This window comes from Asparagus officinalis, chromosome 1 (genome assembly GCF_001876935.1).
Source record: "Asparagus officinalis chromosome 1, Aspof.V1, whole genome shotgun sequence".
Taxonomy (NCBI): Eukaryota; Viridiplantae; Streptophyta; class Magnoliopsida; order Asparagales; family Asparagaceae; genus Asparagus; species Asparagus officinalis.
In genome coordinates this window covers 1,760,340-1,783,831 of record NC_033794.1, presented here as the reverse complement: position 1 = coordinate 1,783,831, position 23,492 = coordinate 1,760,340, and the positions used below count along the sequence as shown (strand labels likewise).

General features: G+C 37.7%; 2 protein-coding genes across 2 annotated transcripts; both read left to right on the top strand.

Annotated features, from left to right (window-relative positions):
- LOC109829069 lies at positions 949-5,487 on the top strand. Its single transcript, XM_020396145.1, has 2 exons — positions 949-2,057; positions 5,144-5,487. Exon 1 carries the CDS (start codon positions 949-951, stop codon positions 2,041-2,043), a length of 1,095 nt encoding a protein of 364 aa, XP_020251734.1. The 3' UTR covers positions 2,044-2,057; positions 5,144-5,487.
- LOC109845693 (ER membrane protein complex subunit 7 homolog) lies at positions 9,189-14,740 on the top strand. The gene is made up of 7 exons (XM_020414966.1): positions 9,189-9,320; positions 9,415-9,458; positions 11,815-11,923; positions 12,458-12,521; positions 12,634-12,750; positions 12,845-12,953; positions 14,340-14,740. Exons 1-7 carry the CDS (start codon positions 9,241-9,243, stop codon positions 14,438-14,440), a joined length of 624 nt encoding a protein of 207 aa, XP_020270555.1. The 5' UTR covers positions 9,189-9,240; the 3' UTR covers positions 14,441-14,740.

Sequence of the window (23,492 nt, the reverse complement as noted above, 5' to 3'; positions counted from 1 at the left end):
GCACACGTGGAGATGTGTGTGTTTAAAGGACTAGCTCGATGCAGAAAAATGGTCACAAGGACGACAAATAAGGCCTTTCCTTAAAGAACATAACGAAAACAACTTGGAGGAATTCGGCTCCTTAAATGTTAATGGTTAACATTTTTTTCCCTCTTATATTTGTAATTTAAATTTAAACTAAAGGAAAGTTATTAACTCCCGGTGGATGTAGGTCTTCCATCGAAGTCCGAACCGCATATATCTTTGTGTTTGTAATGTCTTATCTTGGTACATTGTGTGTCACTGTGCGTGTATATTATTTTAAATAAAGAGTAAAATTGAAAAAATAATTTAAATATAATTTAATTGATACAAATATAAAGTTGATATAGTTTATAAATTAAAAATAAAAAAAAGTTAAAAAAACCACAGGTTGACCCACGGCTCCTGAGTTGTGGGCCGGGCTCGACCCCGCCCGCACTAGGTGGGTCATGGGCCTGGTCGGGTCCAATCCCAGACTCAGGATCAGAAAATAGACCCGACTCACTCTGACCTAGGCGGGCAGGGTCACGGGCCTAGACCGGCCCGGCCCATGCCCACCCCTACGCACACCCGCAAATAATAAAAAGAAAAGGTGAAGATAAGGACATTTTTATGAAAAACTTATAAAAATACACTGTTAAACAAACAAAAAAAAGGGCGGGGGGTTAATATGATTCAGTCATTTAATAATGTTTATACATCCATTTTCAACTTCATATTTCACTCCAGACAGATAATGCACTTCTGGAAGGATATTTGATGTAAGCGGATCCTACTAGGTACTACCCGAACCCGACTAGGACGTGCCAGCCCTACTTTCGTCTGGTCTCACTGCCACTCTTCCGAGCTCTAAATCAGCGAGCCTCTTCCGTCTCGAATACGCCCAAAATTCTAGTAATGGAAACCCTAGCCCGCGCGAGATCCGCCATGGCGGACCTCGCCGGATCTCTCCTCGGAGAACATCCTCGAGCGCCTTCCTCTCTCCGGCTACGTCCGCTTCTGGTGGCCGGTGGATACCGTCCAAACGCCACGACGCCCGCCGCACTTCCAGGTCCCCTCCTCCGATGCTCGATCGTGCTCGTCTCCGTAGGATCCCGTTACCAAGAAATCCTCTCTTGCTACCAAGAAATCGTCTCTTGCTACAGCCCCTTCGAGGACAAAATCTTCACATTTCCCGTCCCCTTCGAGGACCGATCCTTCGGCGTCCCGGTCCCCTTCTGCGCCCTCTTTTTTCGTGGATGGTTGCTGAGCTTCGATTCCGTAAACCTCGTTCTGTGGAATCCAGTCTCCGGCGACAAGATCGAGCTCCCCCAGCTGATCCATGGGCGGGATGCGCCCCGTTTCAGAGACGGCGTCGTCGCAATCTCACCTCCGCCCCATTACTTAGTTTCCATCGCCCTCTACCCCACCGTCTTCTTGCTTCGCTGGTTCGACTCGGATTGGGTCGAACTGAATCTCCCCGAGGTAGCAGCCAGACGCGTGTCTGAAGCGGCGGTGTCCATCAGTGGCAAGCATTACCATACTCTCTCAGCGTTAGAGCTGTATCCATGGGTCGGTTCTCAGGATTTATTAGTGGTTGATGCTCTCGCTACGCCTCCTACTTTTCAATTCTTTGAGATGGAGCTCTTGAGACGGACGGCGGTAAAAACCCTGCACGGCATTACTCATTTGGTGGAGTTTGGTGAGGAGCCGTTACTTGTTAAGGAGATCCTCGGATACGGAACTATTCCTGTTGGGTTTGAAGTGTATAGAGCGGATCTCGACAGGAAGATGTGGGTGAAGGTGGAGAGCGTTGGTGATAACAGAGTGATCGTGATTCATTGGGTTCAGTCCGTTTCACTGCTAGCAGCTGATATTGGAGCTAGAGGGAACTGTATTTATTTCGCGACAGGGGAAAACAGTGGGCAAGGACCATGGAAGGTGTTTGATTTAGGTACCAGGAAGATGACGGATTTGCAGCTTCCAAGTGCTACGCAGTTTCGGAATCTTGCTCAGCTGTTATTTGTGCCCAGCTTATGTTAGTCCTCGGATTCAAGGTTTGCGTTCTTCTAATTGGTTAAAGTTTCAGTTTTTTTAAGTTCTCGTTTGGAAAGCTTGTTAGGTAATTCACCCTAGTTTACATATTTGACGGCGATTATATCACGACATTTTACATATAAATGTTGTTAGTTTCATAGTGGTTCTGGTTTAATTAGGTTAGTTTTGCTATAATTTCATGTTTGATTGCTCTTCTGTCGTTTGCTGAGCCAGTTGGTGTGCAGGTATGTATTTGCCACAAAGGGAATGGTTAGAAAATAGAATCAGTAAGATTGTGGTTCAAGTATTTTGTCATGCTTTTCTGGATTGAATTTTTCATGCTTATACTTTTTTTTAAAACTATCACATATGTGGTGTCTTATCATGTTCATTTTTTAGATACTTCTTTGAATCACTTTTGTTTGATACCCAAATGATTTTCTAGCTTGAGCACATGAAATCTTCTGATGGTGTGTTGAGCAGCACAAACACGCTAGTTTAATTCGACTACAGGTGTACTGAAGTTTAATTTCAGGCATGAAGATTTAGCACATTCTTCAAATGTAAATGATATTATGTCCATTTACTTAGAATGTTGTTTGATGACATCCAATGTGCTATCTACTATCTTCCTTAAAAGGTCCGAATCATTCTTGCAAATAACCTTAAACCATCAAATATAGTGATTAGGCATAATTGGCTGATTTTGTGTCATAGTGGTAAGGCATCTTTAAGGTCACGAAAGAGATCTAGGTTCAACAAAATAATTTGATTGATAGATTTGATATTGAGCTTCCTTTAGAAAAAAGAAGTAAGGGACAAGTTGAGATCGAGCGACTTTATTCCCAGAACATAGGTAGACCAAGACACATGTCAGGTTGAAAGTCAACATGAAACCAACATATATCTAGTTGAAACAAATTAAATCAAGTTTTTCATATAGGAGGCAAAGCTTATATCTTTTGTCTCTTCCCTCCTTATGCGGAAGGAAGTTTCTCATCACATTGCAAGTTCCTCACATTTGTCCATCAAGCATCCTCCATGCATCTATGTCGATATCTGACAGGGGATGCCACTAGAATTTTGATGTATAATGGCTTTTTTGCGTGTTAATGTGCAGTAGCTTTTGTGCAATCCTAGAGGAAAGTTAGGTGTACATAATGATAAATGTATAAGTTGGTCTTGGACACAGATAATGACACAGGTATTGTGCAATGTGCATGCGCATATTCATGCTAACAGCAATACATTTCTTTTGTGGTCCATTGCATCATAATTTTGTACAAATATAAACAAAATGATCCTAACATAGATTTGACATTTATTTATAAGTGAGTGACATCTCACTTGAGTCTTTGGCTTTATGTGCCAATTCTTACCATGATAGGACTTATGATAGCACGTAACACTTATCCTTGATCCTTAAAGCGAATAATGCACGATATTACTTCTTACTCCTTAACTTTTATGAATGCCTAACTTTTAGTTCCGAAATAGCTCGTGCCAATACATGTCTCTTCATTGGTGGCTGTGTGTAGTTCTCATTGATAAGAGTCCAGGATTTATATGCATAATAGCATCCACAAATCTAGGTCAATGATATGTGTATAAAAAGAGCTGGATCAGGGAGAATAGATCCTAGGCATACTAGGGACACCTACTATTTTAGAAGAGTCAATTTTTGAGTGCTACAGTGTGCTACATGCTTTGGTTGTTATGGAAAGCAATGACAAGAAGGTGTTCACAGATGTGACATAATGACCTGAGAAGAGCTTGAAAAAGTTAAATATAAACCAGTAGCACTTAATTGGATTCCTTTTCTTTTTGCTAAGGAAAATACAATACCCTGTTATATTGACCTGCGAACATCCACAAATAGGGTTTGGAGAAAAATAAATTTTGACGACATTTCAGTTTAGTGATGGATGCAGGGCATACACGTTGGTTCCAGATCGTGGGGTATGATTTTTATCAGCGATAAGTGTAACTTTAAGTCTTTGATTGGGTGTGCTGTTACATTGGCAAAGTTAATGGTCACATGGGAGAGACTAGAGTGGGTTATGAGGTTCTTTATGCCAATAAGATGGCGACTCACTGATGATTAATAATGCAGTAGACTGCCCATTGTATCAGCAAGTTTAGATTTGTAGTTGTAAGGATGGCTATTATGCAATGGAGACCATTAAATGCATCAACTAGGAGTAATTATAAGATCATAATTAATGCAGAAAGGAGGATTAGAAGCAGACATATGAGACGTGGTTAAAGTTGTTTAGAAGGATACAATAGTGATTAACTTAGTGGAGGAGAGAGCACGTGATAGAGCCTAGTGGAAAACTAGGATTCATGTCCCAACCTCAGAAATTTGGGCTACAAGCTTTGTTGCTGTTGTATTGCCTTCTGATCACAGGCTCCTTATTGAGCTGGACAAAGATTATAGAGCTTATGGAGTGATGTGATTTGCCATTGTTATCGATGAGCGTGCATACGGACGTATATTCTAGAAAGGTGTTTTCTCCCAGGAATTCTATCAGGAATAAAAATGGCTTGAAAAAGATAATGTGTAACAATATCTCAGATTTTATTCTTTCCACACCCTGAACTCAACTTGGTTGCTTCTGTGCCCAAGTCAAATATTAATGTCTCAGATTTTATTCTTTCCACACCCTGAACTCAACTTGGTTGCTTCTGTGCCCAAGTCAAATATTAATAAAACCATGTGCCTTTCTTGCAAGATCTTGGATTTTGTTCAGGTGCCATTTAATAAGAGAAGCTTGAAGGCATCCCTTTGCATTACCCAAATGGAATCTGGGAGCTATGTTTTAATTACCTTTAAATAGTGGCTCTTTGAGGGTGTTTGTCTTACAAATGTTCAGTTCCATGTCTTATTTCCAGTTATAATTTTTTCTAGTGTAGTGATACTCTTAGTTTCTGCTCATGATTTAATGCATAGTATCTGGCAACCAATAAATGCAAATGCATTAGTGTCGATCACATAACAAGAAATGATTAGTTCTTCGAGCCAATTTAATTTTCTCTGTTATTCCTTGATTACCAAAACTTTGTTATTGTTTTGTCTTATCTGATCTCAAGTCTTTCTTTTCAGGCCTTTCCCGGGATTCATAAATGTTGATCTCAACGGTAGGGTTTCGTGCTGGGGTTTGAATATCTGTGGAGCATTTATTGTGAGAAAACTGTGCTTTCGCTTCTCCACTATGAGAGTGGAGGAGCACAACTAATGGTATCGAGTGTAAATCTAACTCTATGTTTGTGGCTTGAGAACAACTTGTTCTTTCTATAGCCTTTGATACATACTAGTGATATTAGCATCCTATCCTTTTCTTCTTCATGTTAACAATTCTATAGCCTTTACACGGGTAATATATCCTTGTGATGTTTAATCCGAAGTTTTTCTCTGGTCAGTGAATATGAACAACCGCTATTATTTTACTGCTTGTTCTTTGTAGCCCAAATACTTCTATGGTAAAATTCTCACCATAATTTTACAGTAAATATCCGATTACCTCATTGTTTCTCTATTCCACTAAGCTACAATATAGCTTCATTGCCTGGTTCACATTCAAACAAATTAAAACCTGTTTTTTCACTCCTAATTGAGGAGTGAAAAAGACAAGGAAGCCCATATAGTTAATTTTCTTTAATGTTGACAGCAACCTCAACCACCCTCATAATAGATTTCATGTTTATCCCTCAAACTTATACTTCTTGCATAGTTCTATTAATGTGTATGATTACAATGAAATGTTTTGAAACCATCTTTTTAGTGTGAGATTTATGATGCGGCATACGAGATTTAATTATATTTGCGATGGAGACACCACTAATATAATACTATTAGTCTACTTCTCATAATACATTTACTAAATCCCTTTTGTTACTTGGTGTGAATGGAGCCATTGAACCATGTGAATTTATGCAGCTCCTTATTGTCATACTTTTTAATATTTCTGTAATGTACTTGTGTATTTATAAGCTTTAAGTTTATTTCAGCATTAGCTAATTTTTTAAGTAGCATTTTCGCTTATTATATCAATTTTCTTTTTAACAGAGGTCATAATTGTTGTGCTTCATTCAAGTTGATCACCAATATCACTGTAGGGTATCAATTCTATTGTTGGTCCTAAAACTGCTAGGAATGTTGTTGTCTGACCCGAGCTTGATTTTTGTTTCTTTTACTAATTGTTTGTGGCTTTTTAGTAAACATGACACATGTTTATTATGTTTTTGTTCAAATGTCACCAATACAGCTGTAGTGCATCAAATCGGTTTACACTTACATCAGTTCTCTTCATTTTTGTTCTGATACTGCAGAGTTTCCGTTGTTGAAGCAAAGAAATAACTAATAATTTGTGATATTTCGGGTGATGTTGTTAGGGGGTTTTGTGATAAAACCTTAAAGTTCAAGGGGGTTTTCTGATAACCCCTAAACTTAAGGGTTTTTTTTGATATTTTGAAAGTTAAGGGGAGTTTTCTGATAATCTCCCAAAGTTATGGGGGGTTTCTGATATGAAGCCTATTTATTGGATACCAAAGTGTAATAGATATATAACTTTCTTTGGGGTGCATTCTAACGATGCAACTGTTCTGTATAAATATTTTTTTTTTCCTTCTTAAATGCAAACAATCTTATCTATATATCTGCTTTAAATTGATTTTGATCCTCTTAATGTTTAGTCATAAGTTTTTTTCTGGGTAGTGGATATCAGTTGCATGTCTCAAATGAGAGAAACTGATAATATAAGATACAATTGTCTAAGTAAATAAAATATCCGAATCATAATTCACCAAATTCTTTCACCATAAGAGCATCTCCAACCACAAAACTCAAATTGGTGTAGTTTTTACACCAAATCACTATTCTATTTTCAACTCATTACACCAAATTTTACACCAAAAAAAATATTCATTTTATTATTTTTATCTTTTAACATTTTATCTATTTAAAATATTTATTATTATAGAAAATAATAATACAACATAAATTATTGTGTAATAAAAGAGATATTTTATAAATTATGTGCTAAGTTATGTTGTATTATTATTTTTATCTAAATAATTAAAAAATTTAAAAGACTAAAAATAAAAAAGCAAAATTTTTTTTGAAGATGCTACCAGAATCCTCAATACCACATTTGCCCTAGGCCTCACCCTCAAGCCACCATTTTGATTGCTAGAACCCCCACTGTCTCCATCGTCAATTGCCTACCGGAGCAGTTTACCGATGAGCTCCATGGCTGCAGCAATCGTCGCCGCCGCTCCTCGATCGAGGCAGGCTCGGCGATCCAGACATCGTACGACGTCGCTGCTGGTGGCGGGAAGCGAGGACGCGGCGCGGTTGCTGTCTCCTCCACCGTCGTCGTCGGAGCACGACGTCGACGAGCATGAGGACAATATCGATCGAGGGACTCGTAGAACTGCTCGTCGTCGTCGTGTTGGGGCTGCGCCAAAGCTACAGTGTTGCGCCAAATCTGGCGCAGCACTGTAGCACATCATCAAAATAGCGCTCAAGATAGCGCTTGGTTGGAGAGGCGTTTGGTGTTGGGTTTGCGTCATTTTAGGGATTTAGCGCAGGGTTGGAGATGCTCTAACAACAAACTATGAGTTACGCAAATTGGTTTCAGATCCACAATTTTAAGATCAAAAGAATTTGATGTAGTCATAGATATACAAGTATCTGCATCTGGATTCCTATATTTTTTATCTATATCCATGTTTTTTATCCTATGAAAGATTAGATGGTATTTGTATCCATAACCATATGTATATGAAATATATTTGTGGATGTGGCTATTTAAATATCTATAACTAATCAGATATTGATTCAAATGTATACTCGATTTCCAAATGCTCATAATCAATTTCTCCAGGATACGAGATCTGAGTTCAAGAAACAACTTTTAGCTAAAGGCAAAAATAAAATTATATTCGGTGGATTTGTGTAATAATTGGGATTAGCTTCAACCTGTAGCGGAGAAGATCCAGACCCATGAGAAGCCTTCACTTTGGCTCAGGTGTATAATGCGTTTTAATACCTCAATTACAAACAAACACAAATACACTCCTTCTCATTATTCTCCAACCAAATGAAGAAAATCGCCTCCAGCATAGAGAAAAATTGAAAAACAAAAAGAATTTTTTTTTTATTGCAAACAAGGAAGTTAAGCTGAGGAGTTAACTAACGGTTTTTCAAAAGATTTTAGAGGACAAATTGATAAATTTGAAACTTTGAAGATTTCACGTGCAGTTTGAAAATAAGATGGTTTTGCGGGTTTTATAGGAAACACTACAAAGTATTGGGGATTTGTAGACTAAGTTTAACAAATAATACCTTTATAATAGTTTTAAAGCAATTTATAGTAAACTTATAAGAGTAGTGATAATCATACAATTCTACTCAAACTAGTGCTACACTAATGCAAAGAAAAGTATGACATCTGACTTCTTTTTTTTTTAACGATGACTCATCAATGGAGCCCGTACTTTACTCTTTTATAGTGTGAGAATAATTTAAAAAATGGCAAAATGGTCAGATTGGTATATTTTTTTTAGGCTTGGTGACATGTTGGTTTATTTTCTATTAGTTTTATCAGATTGGTATATTTTTTTAACTCCGGCGCCATATAGGTCTTAAATTTGGTCAGAGTTACAGTTCCGGCCAAATTTAGTTACTGTTTCGACCAAAATTAGTTACTGTTCCGGCCAAAAATCCCATCAGCCCTGGTCGGAACAGTAACTCCGGCCAAATTTAAGGTCTATATGACGCCGGAGTTGAAAAAATATTCCAATCTGACAAAATTAAAAGAAAATATACCAACATGTTACCAAGCCTCGAAAAAATATGCCAATCTGATCATTTTACCTTTAAAAAAGTATAGTGTAATTAACATCAACCAACTTATAATGCTGGTAATGTGAGAGGAATAGATTTAATTTCATAACTATACTTATTGAGTTTGTTCCGTGTCTTTTACTATCTTCTTCATAGATGAAAAAAAAGTTACATTTTGTTACATGAATGGACTTTTCTTGAACTTAACGGATGAGGAAGGGTTTTTTTTTGGATTTTATATACAAATGGGCTATTTTGTAAATTCACCTTACCGATCTACAAAACACAACAAGTTCAAGGGCGTATTCATAAATAATGCATCGAAGGTCTCGCCCTCTCAGCTCTCTCAAGCGATGAAGAAGTCCGCCATGGTCGCCGCGCCCTTAGCAGCGATCCTCGTGCTAGTCTCATGTCTTCTTCCTTCAGCCACGGGGTAACTCGATTCCTCACTAAAGCCCTAGTTTATTTCGCTAATTTTGATCTATACTTAGCGGTTTAATCCGCCGAAAACCTAAATTTTTGGCCAGGTCCGGTGATGGTTACCCGATTACAGTCGCGTGGAAGATAGAAGGTACGAATCTCAATCTGTCGTCCGCTTGTTTTCATATTGTAGGCTTGTGAATATTAATTAGGTTTCGATGAAATTTAATCCAGTGATTTTTTTAATCACGATAGGAGCTTAGGGTTTGCTATGTGTAGGCTCGGAGGAAAGTGGTGATTTTGATTCACATGGGAAAATAGCCACCTTTTCAAGTTGAATCAAAACACACCAGATCTTGAAAAATGAAAACTGATTGAAATATTTTTATTTAAAGTAAAATGGGTATTTTACAGGTTTGTTAGTGTCTGCTAAAGGGCTAGTATAATTAACCAAGTCAATTAATAAAGTGATAGGACCGATAGAATACCTAATGAACGGATGGGAAGTAATTGCGCAAAGTTAATCTAAGCTTAGTTTGTGCTATAAAGTTCAGCCACAGAAGATATATTTACTAAAATGATTGATGGAGATATATGAAAAAATGCATTTTGTTTATATTGGTTTAGAAAAGTTATGATAAAGTTGACAGCGAGACAATATTGTTGGTTTTATGGGGGGGGGGGGGGCTTACTAGGTGGTTATAATAATGCTATTAGGACTATATGAGTTAAAACTGTCATGAGAACAATATGGAGATGTCAAATGTTTGGACACAGGATGGTAGTGAATTAACGAAGTCATTAATAAAGTGATAGGACGATAGAATTCCTAATGAACGGATGGGAGTAATTGTGCAAAGGTAATCTAAGCTTAGTTTGTTGCTATAAAGTTCAGCCACAGAAGATATATTTTACTAAAAATGATGATGGAGATATATGGAAAAAATGCATTTTGTTTATATTGGTTTAGAAAAAGTTTATGATAAAGTTGAGCAACGCGAGACAATGTTGTTGGTTTTAGGGGGGGGGGGGGGGGGGGGGGGGGGCTTATTGTAGTGGTTATAATAATGCTATTAGGAGCTATATGAGTTAAAACTGTCATGAGAACAATATGGAGATGTCGAATGTTTGGACACAGGATGGTAGTGTAATAACGAAGTCAATTAATAAGTGATAGGAGCGATAGAATTCCTAATGAACGGATGGGAAGTAATTGTGCAAAGTTAATCTAAGCTTAGTTTGTTGCTATAAAGTTCAGCCACAGAAGATATATTTACTAAAATGATTGATGGAGATATATTGGAAAAAATGCATTTTGTTTATATTGGTTTAGAAAAGTTTATGATAAAGTTGACAGCGAGACAAATGTTGTTGGTTTAGGGGGGGGGGGGGGCGGGGGGCCCTTACTTGTTAGTGGTTATAATAATGCTATTAGGACTATATGAGTTAAAACTGTCATGAGAACAATATGGAGATGTCGAATGTTTGGACACAGGATGGTAGTGTGTGTGGATGGTATCATTCATTGTCAAAATTACTGGTTTGTGTTTTCTTAATTTCCTTGCTTCTTGGTGAAAATAAAAAAAACTAAATCAATCATTGTTGTCTAAACCTATAATAGATGATAGATGGTTCTTCTATGTGCTTGGGACAAACATTTCTATTTGTTATGCTAATGATTCAACATATTTTTGAACCATTTTGATTTTAGGTCGATCTTCCTCTTTTTCCATGTATGAACTGGTTTATATTCATTTCAAGCAGTTTTGCCTCCTCTCCTATATGAGTTGTGTCTATTTCAGTGTCAGGATTGTGAGCTGTGTCTGTTTCCTTGTTGTTTTTTATATTTCTCGAGTAAATACAGCAGTTGACCTCAGTATTTTCATAAGAAAATGTGAACTTTAGGCCACACATCTTCAATGTGGCTATGTGGCTATAGATAGTATATATTTCCTATACATCACTTTGTCTGTTAAAATATGTGTGCATGTAGCCTGTCTCTTTTTCATTTACTGACCAATACCTGAGTTTTTAGTTGTAAATTATTTTTCCACTATATATTATATGCCTATAATATTCTAAATTACAATGTAATAAATTTATGAGGCTCATGCCTCATGCCTTAAGCTCACATCTCGCGTGGTAAAAGGGTTCAATGTCTCCAACTTTTTAAACATTAACGTGCACATACAAAATACGTTCCAGAAACTATATCCTTCTCACTACATGATTCACTTTCCATCCATCATAAACTGATTGCTTAAATTTCCCATTCCCTCGTTTCCTTCTGAAAACAAACACTCTCATTTTATCATCACGCCACTGACATCGCAATACGCAAGTTAAATCTCATATGAATTTTATGAATGTTGGTGTTATTCATGCAATGGGAGATCATTTCTTTATATTATCTATTACTATAGTTCAAAATTATCGCTCACTAGGATCTTTAAGTTAGAATCTGAAGTGTCAGTTTATTGTCTAATCTCTCTGCCTTTTTCCATCAGGCATGGGGTCAAAAGGTATTGGTCTTCCTGCAAAGATTTCGAACATCAAAGTCATACTTAATGGTGGTCAAAGGGTCTCATTTGTTCAGCGAGATGGTTACTTTTCATTGTATCCTACTATACTACTTGCCTAATTTTTATTTCTCTGTATTTACAATTTGAATAACATAACCTTCTTGCTATAGTTTCCCTTGCCTCTTCTGTTTCTACTGATGTAGACTTCATAACTGATGTTTTGGAATTCTTATAAAGGTTTATGTCATACTTGAAACAGTTTCCGCATGGACATTCAACATATTTTAAAATATGCGGATTAAATTTACTATTAGAGGTGGAACAAGTTCGTTGTAAGCAAATACTTCCCAGAAATGAAATGAGGATTCCTTATTGCTTACCCGATTCTAATGATAGAATTCTTAGCTCATGTCTGCTTCCTAGTTGATGAATCCTCGAACAATTTACAGTTGCAAGTTAAAAAAGATCCTGGTATTTCACAACTGCATGATTTGTGTAAGTAACTTAAAAAAAAACTCCAATGAAAAACTCCAGTCTGTTCAAATGAGTTATTGGTTGACTTTTATACTTTTGGTAGATAGAATATATCAACTATTCATTTTGAATTCTTTGACAAGTTATGCCTAAGCTATAATGTACCAGCTGGCACTCACCTGATTGAAGTAACCGCACCGGGTTATTTCTTTTCACCGGTAACTCTATTCCACCCTCCCCTTGTGTGTGTTTGTGTCTGCATATACCTCTGCAGTTTTGACCGGGTAAATAGCATTTGACCTTGCTTTCCTACCTCTAACTTATGCTCAGGTTCGTGTTGATATCAGTGCAAGAAACCCAGGTAATGTTCAGGCAGCACTAACGGAAAATAAAAGGGCTTTGCAAGAACTGGTTTTGGAACCTCTAGCAGAAGAAAAATATTATGAGGTACACTCGATTTGAGTTGCAATCCATGATTCTTTCTTCATTTCGATGATATCAGTGACTTGTTTAATCTCTTTTCATGACTTTTTTTTTGTAGACAAGAGAGCCTTTCTCTGTAATGTCTCTAGTGAAAAGTCCTATGGGCCTGATGGTGGGTTTCATGCTCATTGTGATGTTTGTCATGCCAAAGTTGGTGGAGAATATGGGTATGATTCTGATCTTTAATTTAATTTCTACCATCATATACAAGTCTGCTGCTGGTGTTAGGAAATTTACCTAATGTAGTTCTATATTCTCATCTGACTCTTATAGTCTCACTCTGGACTCAAATTGCAAAGATAATTGATCTTAAAATCTAAAGCAAGTGATAGATATCAATATACAGTTTTCTTGTTTTATCAGTTCTTGTAGTAGACACGAAAGTTCTTCCTACATTCTGGTGGGTGACTACTTCTTCTTTGTATGAATATTATATAAAGCATTTCATAACTTTTTAGATATTTGTAAGTGTTACATTCATACGAGTAAAAAAAATCCAGCAGCTATTTCTTAACAGGCCTTATCAGTCCTTTTCTCTTTGTTTTGTTGTAACGTTGCTCCTGGCACGAGAACCTCAACCTATCTTCTCTACGACTGTTCAATTTAGTCCATAGATTTTAGGTTCCAGATTTTGCTCAGATTATTGTGCTCGTTTTTTATTTGCTCCTTCTTACCTTGATCCTAATTGCACATAGAAGTTACAGCTCGATTAGCTGGTTATAGTTAGTCTTACTGTTTTCCTCTTACTATATCAGATGGTGAGGTTATTTTATTGTGTCTGACAATCTCAATCGTTTTTTTTTTTGCACTGTTTTCTGTACTCAATGCAAGCATCTAGTTTACCTAAATAGTTGCTTACTTCAACTTCAGCATCAGGAAACCTTGGATTATAAAATTAAGGGTTAAGTGTGGATAGAACTCATGTACTATCGCCCAATTGTGGATAGAGCCAATGTAGTTCTATTGTGGCAGATAGACCCCCGAATGAAATGTTTTGTGGTCGGGTACATGAATCATATTTTTTTATTCCGTTCTATTTTGGGTCATTTCCTCCATTAAGTTAACCATTATCATATCATTCTTAATTGCTTCCAACCAAGTTTTTTTTAGGTCTACCTCCAGATTTCTTCTCCCCTTTAGCTATAATATTATCATTTTTCCTAACCAGTGCACCAAGAGATCTCCATTGTACATGACCAAACCACCTCTACTCTCTCATTTTATCCTCAATAGGAACAACCTCCAATTACTATGGATGACCTTATTTCTTATCCTATCTTTGGTATGTACCCACAAGACCGTCATCATATTCTCATTTCTGCTACACTCATTTTTTGCACAATATTATTTTTTGATAAGCCCAACATTCTGATACATAAAGCATTTTTGATCTTATAACCGTCTTATAGAATTTTCCTTTTACTCTCACATCTGTTCTTACTTTTGTTGAGGGAATAATCTTATGCCGACATTATTGTATAATGATCTCGGTTATATGTTACATTCTTATGTTTCATCAAGGAAATGGACATCTTTCCATTGTGTTTCTTCAGATCCAGAAGAAATAAAGAAAGCCCAAGAAGAGATGAGGAGCCAAGGAGGGCTAGCTGGTATGTTGACCGGCGCTGCTACTGGAGCTACAAGGAGTAATTGATAGCGGAAAAATTATGCAACAACAAGCTACAGGTTGATCTCACTAGCTGTGGGAAGTACTAGTTTTCCGAAACCTGGAAAGCAATTATATCTTCAAACTCAGTTGCTTCATGGTTTGGATTCTCATTAATTAAAGATCGAAGAAACCCGCGTGAATCAAATTTTTGTATTATATTTTCACAAGTCAGTTTTATGTCTGTTAAATGCCTTTCCCCATCGCTGTGTAGTTGTATATTTATTCGGAATTTTTGACACCGAGTGTTTTGTTTGATCAAAATTGCTGCTCCTCGATGCTTTATAATGTTTCCGTGTAGATCGGTTATCGAAAAATAACATCTATTCTTCATGTCTGCCTAGTAATAGTGAAAGGCAAAGTAAAATAAAATTTGTGGAAGCCAGAAACTATCTGATTATGTTTAAGGTGTATATTTTCATAGTAAGGTTATGAGGCATCTATGAAGTTCTCATCCACCGCTTGACCGAGCCCCCTCTTTCAATTTGTACAGCGCTCACGTGGATTGGAATCCCCAGCTTCCGCTATGCGCGTTCAAGCATCAACACTCTCGAATAACATCAATAGCCTTAAATAAAGAAGGGTGGGGTTACAATACACCTAGGGTGTCACAACTTAGTTACACCCACCTATAAAATAATTACACTCACCTATAAAAGCACGTGTTTGAGCGCCGACGTTAACAACCAACATTGTTCATCATGATCTATGCGTCCAAAACTCCATGGAGATAAAAAAAATATCACATAAATAAGATATTTCTAGTTTACACATCCGTGGCTTAGAAATGAACGGTCTGTAATGGTCTAAAATACCTGCTATTTTGAATTGCTTAAATTATAGGACAGAAATTTTCAAGACACATGGTACTTGATCTATACGCATTTGCTAACATGTAGATCATAATGAATGGTGTTGATCGTTAATACCGACGCTCAAACATGTGCTTTTATAGATGAATGTAACTAAGTTAATTGCATCTTAGGTGTATTGTAACCTTAATAAAGAATACTACGTATGCAGACTTTTATGTACTAGTTAAGCCCGTGATCACTGACTCGTCCTCCTAATGGCTCTTACCCATCAAACTTTTTTGTAGGCAACGTGATGGGAAAAAAGAAGGTTCTTTTTTTGTTTTTTTTGGTGTTCGTGCAAGTATAAATGTTGTTTCGAGCTGTTTGGAACTTTGGCTATCCAAAATTGCCAAGAGATCATATGGAGTTCTATCAGTTGCGAATAGACCCTTATAATTCTACTTGCGAAATAGACACATTTTCGACTCCTTTAAATGTTAAAAAATTTTTAACAAATGGATGTCTATCTTCACCAATAGAACTATCAAGGATATAGCGGCAGCCAAAAATAATTTTAACATTTTTTTAAGAGTAAAAAGATTTCTCTCCAGGAGTCTATTCGCAACGAATAGAGCTACAGGTGCATTATTACAAGGTGTCTCTTTGTAATTGGGTGATACTATATGGGATCTTGTTCGCAATTAACCCAATGAAAAACTAATATATATAAAAATTCATAATTCTCCTGCTCTCTTAATAAATAGGCAAGCCATCAGTCTTCGGTGGGGTTTCGCTAAACTATCAAAGTTACAGAAAGGTTTTATGAAATTTAGGAAGGTCATGGACGTTTTATGCAAAGACTCCAAAAGTTGGGGGCTTTATGAAATTCCTTCACCCAACTCGCATCAACCGTCCATTACTAAACCCTATCCGCTTAATCCATATCGCACATCTTAACCCAAAATATTCCGCCAGCACAACTAGTGAATATATTTCACGTACCGAGAAAGAACAAACCCTCGCACGCTCGGATCCAGCTTCGTTTGGATCTCGATCTTCCTCTCCTTAGGGTTTGCAACGGGAGCGGCGATTTGATAGATCTACATCATAAACTTGAGATCTAAAACCATATAGCCATGATTAATTCAAAGAGATTAACAAGGATCTAAAAGAGCGGAAGCTTATACCTGAATCCATTGCTTGATCTTGATTTTGGGTGTTGGATCTTCTAACCTTAGGGTTCTCTCTAAAACCGAATTTCTCTTTTAGATGGGGGTGTAGAGAATTAGAGAATGTAACCCTAGGTTAGGGACCATAACCCCTTATTTATAGATGTTGTACTTTTGTAATTTAGCCCCTCAATAAATTACAATTACAACCTGGTATCTGCACATATAACCCCATGACTTATTTAAATACCAAATTAACTCAACTTAATTGATCACTTTAGTGGGTTATCCTGAAAGATAGCAATACACATTGATTAATCATATGTGCCCACAAATAGATTTATTAGATTAAATCCAACAATCTCCCACTTGGGCACCATATGATTCCTTAAACTGTGTATAACCTTATGAGCTCAAAAATTGCTATCACTGAAATGGTATTTCCGAACAATCTCGTCCATTGACTATATCAATATAGGATCAAAGCGGCCTTCGTCACATTTATCGTGACTCGACCCATCAATGGTCACATATACCAATACAATCAAATGACATAGATCAATCATGGATGTGCAGCATGAAAATTACATGCAATGTGATCAGTACATGTCTATTTTCAACTGGTCCTCCTTAGTGAGGTCAAAACCAAACATAATGTAACAGAGTGTCTTAACTGAATACTTTATTCTGATCAGACAATACAACCAAACATAAAGCACCACAAATACAAACTCCCACTAAAACATAATATCCTCAAATAATACCACACCCATATGAGCAGTATGCTCATGAAAGACCTTAGGTGGCAATCCCTTAGTAAGAGGATCAGCTATCATGGAGTTTGTCCCAATGTGCTCTATGGATATCTGTCCACTCTGTACCCTTTCTTTCACAACCAGGAACTTAATGTCAATATGTTTTGACTTAGTTGAGCTCCTGTTGTTATTGGAATACATTACTGCAGATTTATTGTCACAATATAGCCTTAGTGGTCTTTCAACATTTTCCAAAATGCGCAGTCCCGTGACAAAATTTCGCAGCCATATTCCCTGATTGGATGCCTCATAGCAAGCTACAAATTCTGCTGCCATAGTGGAGGAAGCTACTAGTGTTTGTTTGACACTTTTCCATGATATAGCTCCTCCTGCTAACATATAAATGTAGCCTGATGTAGACTTCCTGCTATCTTGGCATCCAGCAAAATCAGAGTCCGAATACCCAATGACCTCTAATTTCTCTGATTTTCTGTATGTGAGCATGTAATCTTTTGTTTTCTGAAGATACCTCATAACCCTTTTGACTGCTATCCAATGATCCATACCAGGGTTGCTTAAGTATCTGCCTAACATCCCAACAATGTACGCAATATCCGGACGCGTACATACCTGAGCATACATTAGACTTCCTACAGCCGAAGCATAAGGAATCTTCTGCATTTCCTGAATTTCAAGGTTACCTTTAGGGCACTGATTGAGACTAAACTTGTCTCCTTTAGCAACAGGGGTGTCACCTGGTCTGCAATCTTGCATGCCAAACCTTTTAAGTACCTTATCGATATAGCTCTTTTGTGATAATCCAAGAATACCCCGAGAGCGATCTCGATGTATCTGGATCCCTAATATAAAAGAGGCGTCCCCAAGATCTTTCATCTCAAAATTCTTTGATAGAAATCTCTTGGTTTCGTGCAACATGCCTATATCATTAGTGGCAAGCAAGATGTCATCCACATACAGAACCAGAAAAATATACTTACTCCCACTGAACTTGTGATATACACAGTCATCAACAATGTTCATCTCAAAACCGAACGAGATAACTATTTGTTGAAACTTATGATACCATTGACGAGGAGCTTGCTTGAGTCCATAGATGGATTTCCTTAATTTGCAGACCATATTCTTTGGGTCTCCCGACACAAAGTTTTCTGGTTGCACCATATAGATCATCTCATCAATGTCTCCATTGAGAAATGCAGTCTTAACATCCATCTGATGTAACTCAAGATCATAATGAGCAACAAGTGCCATGATTATTCTGAAAGAGTCTTTCGATGAAACCGGAGAGAAAGTCTCTGTATAATCAATGCCTTCCTTTTGAGTATAGCCTTTAGCCACAAGACGTGCCTTATACCTCTCCACATTACCGTTTGCATCCCGCTTGGTTTTAAAAATCCATTTACAACCAATTGGTTTTGCACCTTCTGGTAATGGGACAAGTTCCCAAACCTTATTGTCTTGCATAGACTTGTACTCTTCATTCATGGCATCAATCCACTGTTGAGAGTTAGAACTTTTCATGGCCTGAGAGAAGTTGATTGGATCATCTTCTAACATTCCACTACTTTCCTCATGTTCTTGGAGAAATACAATATAATCATCCGGAATAGCATTTCTCCTTTCTCTCGTGGATCTCCTTAATGGCACTGGTTCTTGAGGTTGTTGAGTTTGTTCTTCTGGAACAGGGAGTTGTTCAACATTATCATCTTGAGGTTCCGGATTTACTTCTTGAGCAACAACAGGTATAGGAACCTGAATATTGTCAAAAGTAACTGTATGGATTGGATCTGAAGCCAATTCCTCCTCAAAACTAATGTCTCTAACCTTATTTCTCCCCCCAAACTCAACATCCTCAAAGAATGTTGCTGTTCCCGTCTCAAAAATGTTCCTTATAGTGGGATCATAAAACTTAAAGCCCCTAGAGCGTTCAGAGTATCCAATAAAGTAGCTGCTAACTGTTTTGGAGTCCAATTTCTTTTCATTTGGCCTATAAGGCCTTGCCTCAGCTGGACATCCCCAAATATGTAAATGCTTTAAACTGGGCTTTCGACCAGTCCAAAGCTCATAAGGTGTTTTAGCAACTGCTTTACTTGGTACTCTATTCAGAATGTAAGCTGCTGTCTTAAGTGCTTCTCCCCAGAGTGACTCTGGTAAAGAAGAATGAGCAATCATACTTCTTACCATATCCTTAAGAGTCCTGTTTCGTCTTTCAGCTACACCATTCATGCTAGGTGAACCCGGCATGGTGTACTGTGGGACGATACCGTATTCCTCTAGGTATCTAGCAAATGGTCCTGGACGTTGTTCACCTGAACCATCATATCTACCGTAGTACTCACCACCACGATCAGATCTGACGGTTTTAATTCTTCTGTTGAGTTGATTCTCAACTTCAGCTTTATAGGCTTTGAACATGTCCAGAGACTCAGATTTTTCATGAATAAGATATAGGTGCCCATAACGTGAGTAATCGTCTATGAATGATATAAAATATTGTTGACCATTCCAGGATTCCGTAGGGAATGGCCCACAAATATCCGTATGTATCAATTCTAAGACATCCGAAGATCTGTTGGCACCTAATCTTTTCACTTTGGTCTGTTTTCCCTTGATACATTCAACACATACGTCGAAGTCCGAAAAATCAAGGGAATCCAAAATGCCATCAGACACAAGACGCTCAATTCTACCTTTTGAGATATGACCTAAGCGCTTATGCCATAATGTCGCCGAATTTTCCTTATTTAATTTACGCTTAGTACCACGTGATTCCACATGCAAGGATTCATTGTAAGAAGCAATTGTATCAAGCAAATATAGGTTGTCATAAATACTCAAGTAACCGGTTCCCACAACATTTGAATTAAAAGATAAACTGAATTGACTGTTTCCAAATGAACAAGAATAACCTGATTTGTCCAATACAGAAACAGAAACCAAATTCCGTCTAAAAGACGGTACTACAAAAGTATCTTTTAAATCCAAATAATAACCAGTTCCTAACAACAACCTAAAGTGCCCAATTGCTTCCACATCTACCGATTGTCCGTCGCCCACAAAGATGTGTCTTTCAACATCACTTGGCTTTCGGTAGCTCAGGCAACCCTGCATAGAAACACTTATGTGAGTAGTAGCACCAGAGTCTAACCACCAAGTGTTTCTAGGTACTGAAGCTAAATTAACCTCAGAACAGACCAAAGCAAGGAACGTACCCTTATTATCACGCCAGGCGTGATATTTTGTACAGTCCTTCTTTACATGTCCAGGCTTCTTACAGAAGAAACAACCCTGATTATCCTTATGTTGTTTCTTCTCAACTGGACCCTTAGCAGCTTCCTTATCATTCTTCCTTTTCTTGCCCTTATCCTTAGAGGCATAGGCCAAATGAGCACTTTCTGTCTTATCTTGCTTCAACCTGTCTTCTTCTTGCACACAGTATGAAATGAGCTCATTTAGAGTCCATTTCTCCTTTTGACAGTTATAACTGACCTTAAATTGGTTAAACTGTGCAGGAAGAGACAACAAAACCAGATGCACTAATAACTCGTCACAAAGATCGAGTTTAAGTGCCTTAAGCTTTGAAGCAATATGAGACATTTCCATAATGTACTCCCTGATATTTCCTTTGCCCTTATACTTCATTGAAATCAAGCGAGCTAAAAGCGTGCTTGTTTCTACCTTATCGTTTTTCGCAAAACGCTTCTCAATTTCGGCAAGGAAATCTTTAGCCTTAGTAATCCCTTCGGATTCTATGCCCCTGAAGGCTTCCGGAACGCCGCGCTTAATGATCATAAGACTCATGCGATTTGAACGCTCCCACTTCTCATGCTCCTTCTTTGCATCAGGAGTGCTATCCGCATTGAGAGGTTGGGGTTGTTCAGTTCTTAATGCATAGTCAAGATCCATGCAGCCAAGAACAATTAATATGTTCTCTTTCCAAACCTTGAAGTTTGTCCCATTTAGCATGGGAATTGAGTTGATGTTAGCAGAAATTGTTGCAGCAGATGCATTAGCTGAAATAAAACAAAAGAATGCTCACATCAATAACCATAATCAATAAAATTCAAATAATGACAATCCCCATCCAAGATACCGGCACAACATTAATATCAAGTCTTTGGACAGTAATATTAACTTGTAAGTGATACCTTGTTGCAATGATCAAACATTGACAATAACTCATGTCAAATAATGAAACTATCTTTGGATCGATTCATTATTCACATGTAAACCTTATAATTGTCACACGCTTATCATCGCAGATGTGTATACAGTCTAAATAAATATTAACCTTCCTTTGGGCCGATTAAATATTTACACGAAAGCATACACACAAACATCTCACATTCCTCATGAACAATCTACACAAGAGAGGTTACTTTGGCAACTTCTTGTTTCAATTAATCAATTGGAGTGAGAGACAACCTTAATACCTTAGTGTCATAATATTTGAATTAAATAATTGATTAAAAACCGAATTAGATTTAAATTAAAAAATTTAAATCAACTGAATTTCCAAAAACTTAATTGGGGTCTCACAGCTTAATTAGGGCCCATAACTTAATTGAATAAATTAAGTATACCAAAGTGGACCCATGAAAAGCCGAGGCTTAACCATAATGAACACGAAGTTCCCTTAACTTCGAACGCGAGGTTCGACTGTATTGAGTACGAGACTCACTTAAGCACGAACGCGAGGTTCGTCTGAAAATGAACGAACGCGAGGTTCGTTTGATAAAAGAACGCGAGGTTCAACTTGGGAACGAACGCGAGGTTCGTTTAAATAATGAACGCGAGGTTCAACTGAAGTACGAACGCGAGGTTCGTCTGAAGTACGAACGCGAGGTTCGTCTGAAGAACGAACGCGAGGTTCGTTAAAAAATTGAGCTTGACGCTCACCTGAGTTGAACGCGAGGTTCACCTTAGAACGAACGCGAGGTTCGTTAAAATTGAGCTTGACGCTCACCTGAGTTGAACGCGAGGTTCACCTTAGAACGAACGCGAGGTTCGTTAAAATTGAGCTTGACGCTCACCTGAGTTGAACGCGAGGTTCACCTTAGAACGAACGCGAGGTTCGTTGAAATTGAGCTTGACGCTCACCTTAGTTGAACGCGAGGTTCACCTTAGAACGAACGCGAGGTTCGTTGAGCGCGAAGCTCGGTTAAAATTGAACGAACGCGAGGTTCGTTTGAGGTAACCACCTCCTTGATTTTCGCCATGAACCCTTAGGGTTTCAAACTGAAACCGCCGCCGTCAAACACAAAAAATCTTTGATTTTTATTTTCAAAACAGATCCAGAATTGGAAAAAATTGAAGGAAAAGTCAAAGAAAAATCCAAAAAATTCCAAAAAGGTACTGTTCACCGGCGATTTTTCAGTTACTGTTCATCCGAAAAAATTTTCGTTACTGTTCATCCGAACAAAAAATTTTACTGTTCATCCGAACCCAAAAAACTTGAATCTTTAACCAGAGATTTAAGATCAAAAAACCCAATAGAACTTAAATCCCTAAGAATTAATCAAGGTGGCTCTGATACCACTTGATAGATCTACATCATAAACTTGAGATCTAAAACCATATAGCCATGATTAATTCAAAGAGATTAACAAGGATCTAAAAGAGCGGAAGCTTATACCTGAATCCATTGCTTGATCTTGATTTTGGGTGTTGGATCTTCTAACCTTAGGGTTCTCTCTAAAACCGAATTTCTCTTTTAGATGGGGGTGTAGAGAATTAGAGAATGTAACCCTAGGTTAGGGACCATAACCCCTTATTTATAGATGTTGTACTTTTGTAATTTAGCCCCTCAATAAATTACAATTACAACCTGGTATCTGCACATATAACCCCATGACTTATTTAAATACCAAATTAACCCAACTTAATTGATCACTTTAGTGGGTTATCCTGAAAGATAGCAATACACATTGATTAATCATATGTGCCCACAAATAGATTTATTAGATTAAATCCAACACGATTCCCTCCGATCTCTTGACGGAGATCTTGATTCCGGTGGCCGCGGTGATCGGGATCGGATTTCTCGCTGTTCCAGTGGCTGCTCGTTTCGAAGGTGTAGCTGTCGCCGGCTGCGGCGCAAGGTAGAAGGAAGAATGGGTACGGGGATTCCCTGATTGAAGAGGGGCTCAATGAGCATAATGCTGTGGTGAAATGTGTTAGGGTTAATTAGGGTGATGTGTGCAGAGATACAGAATGCGATTGCTCTAACCGATTACAGATTTCTCATTGCTATATTGCTGGCTGAGCTCTACTTAATACGCACACGGTAGGTTCGAAGATG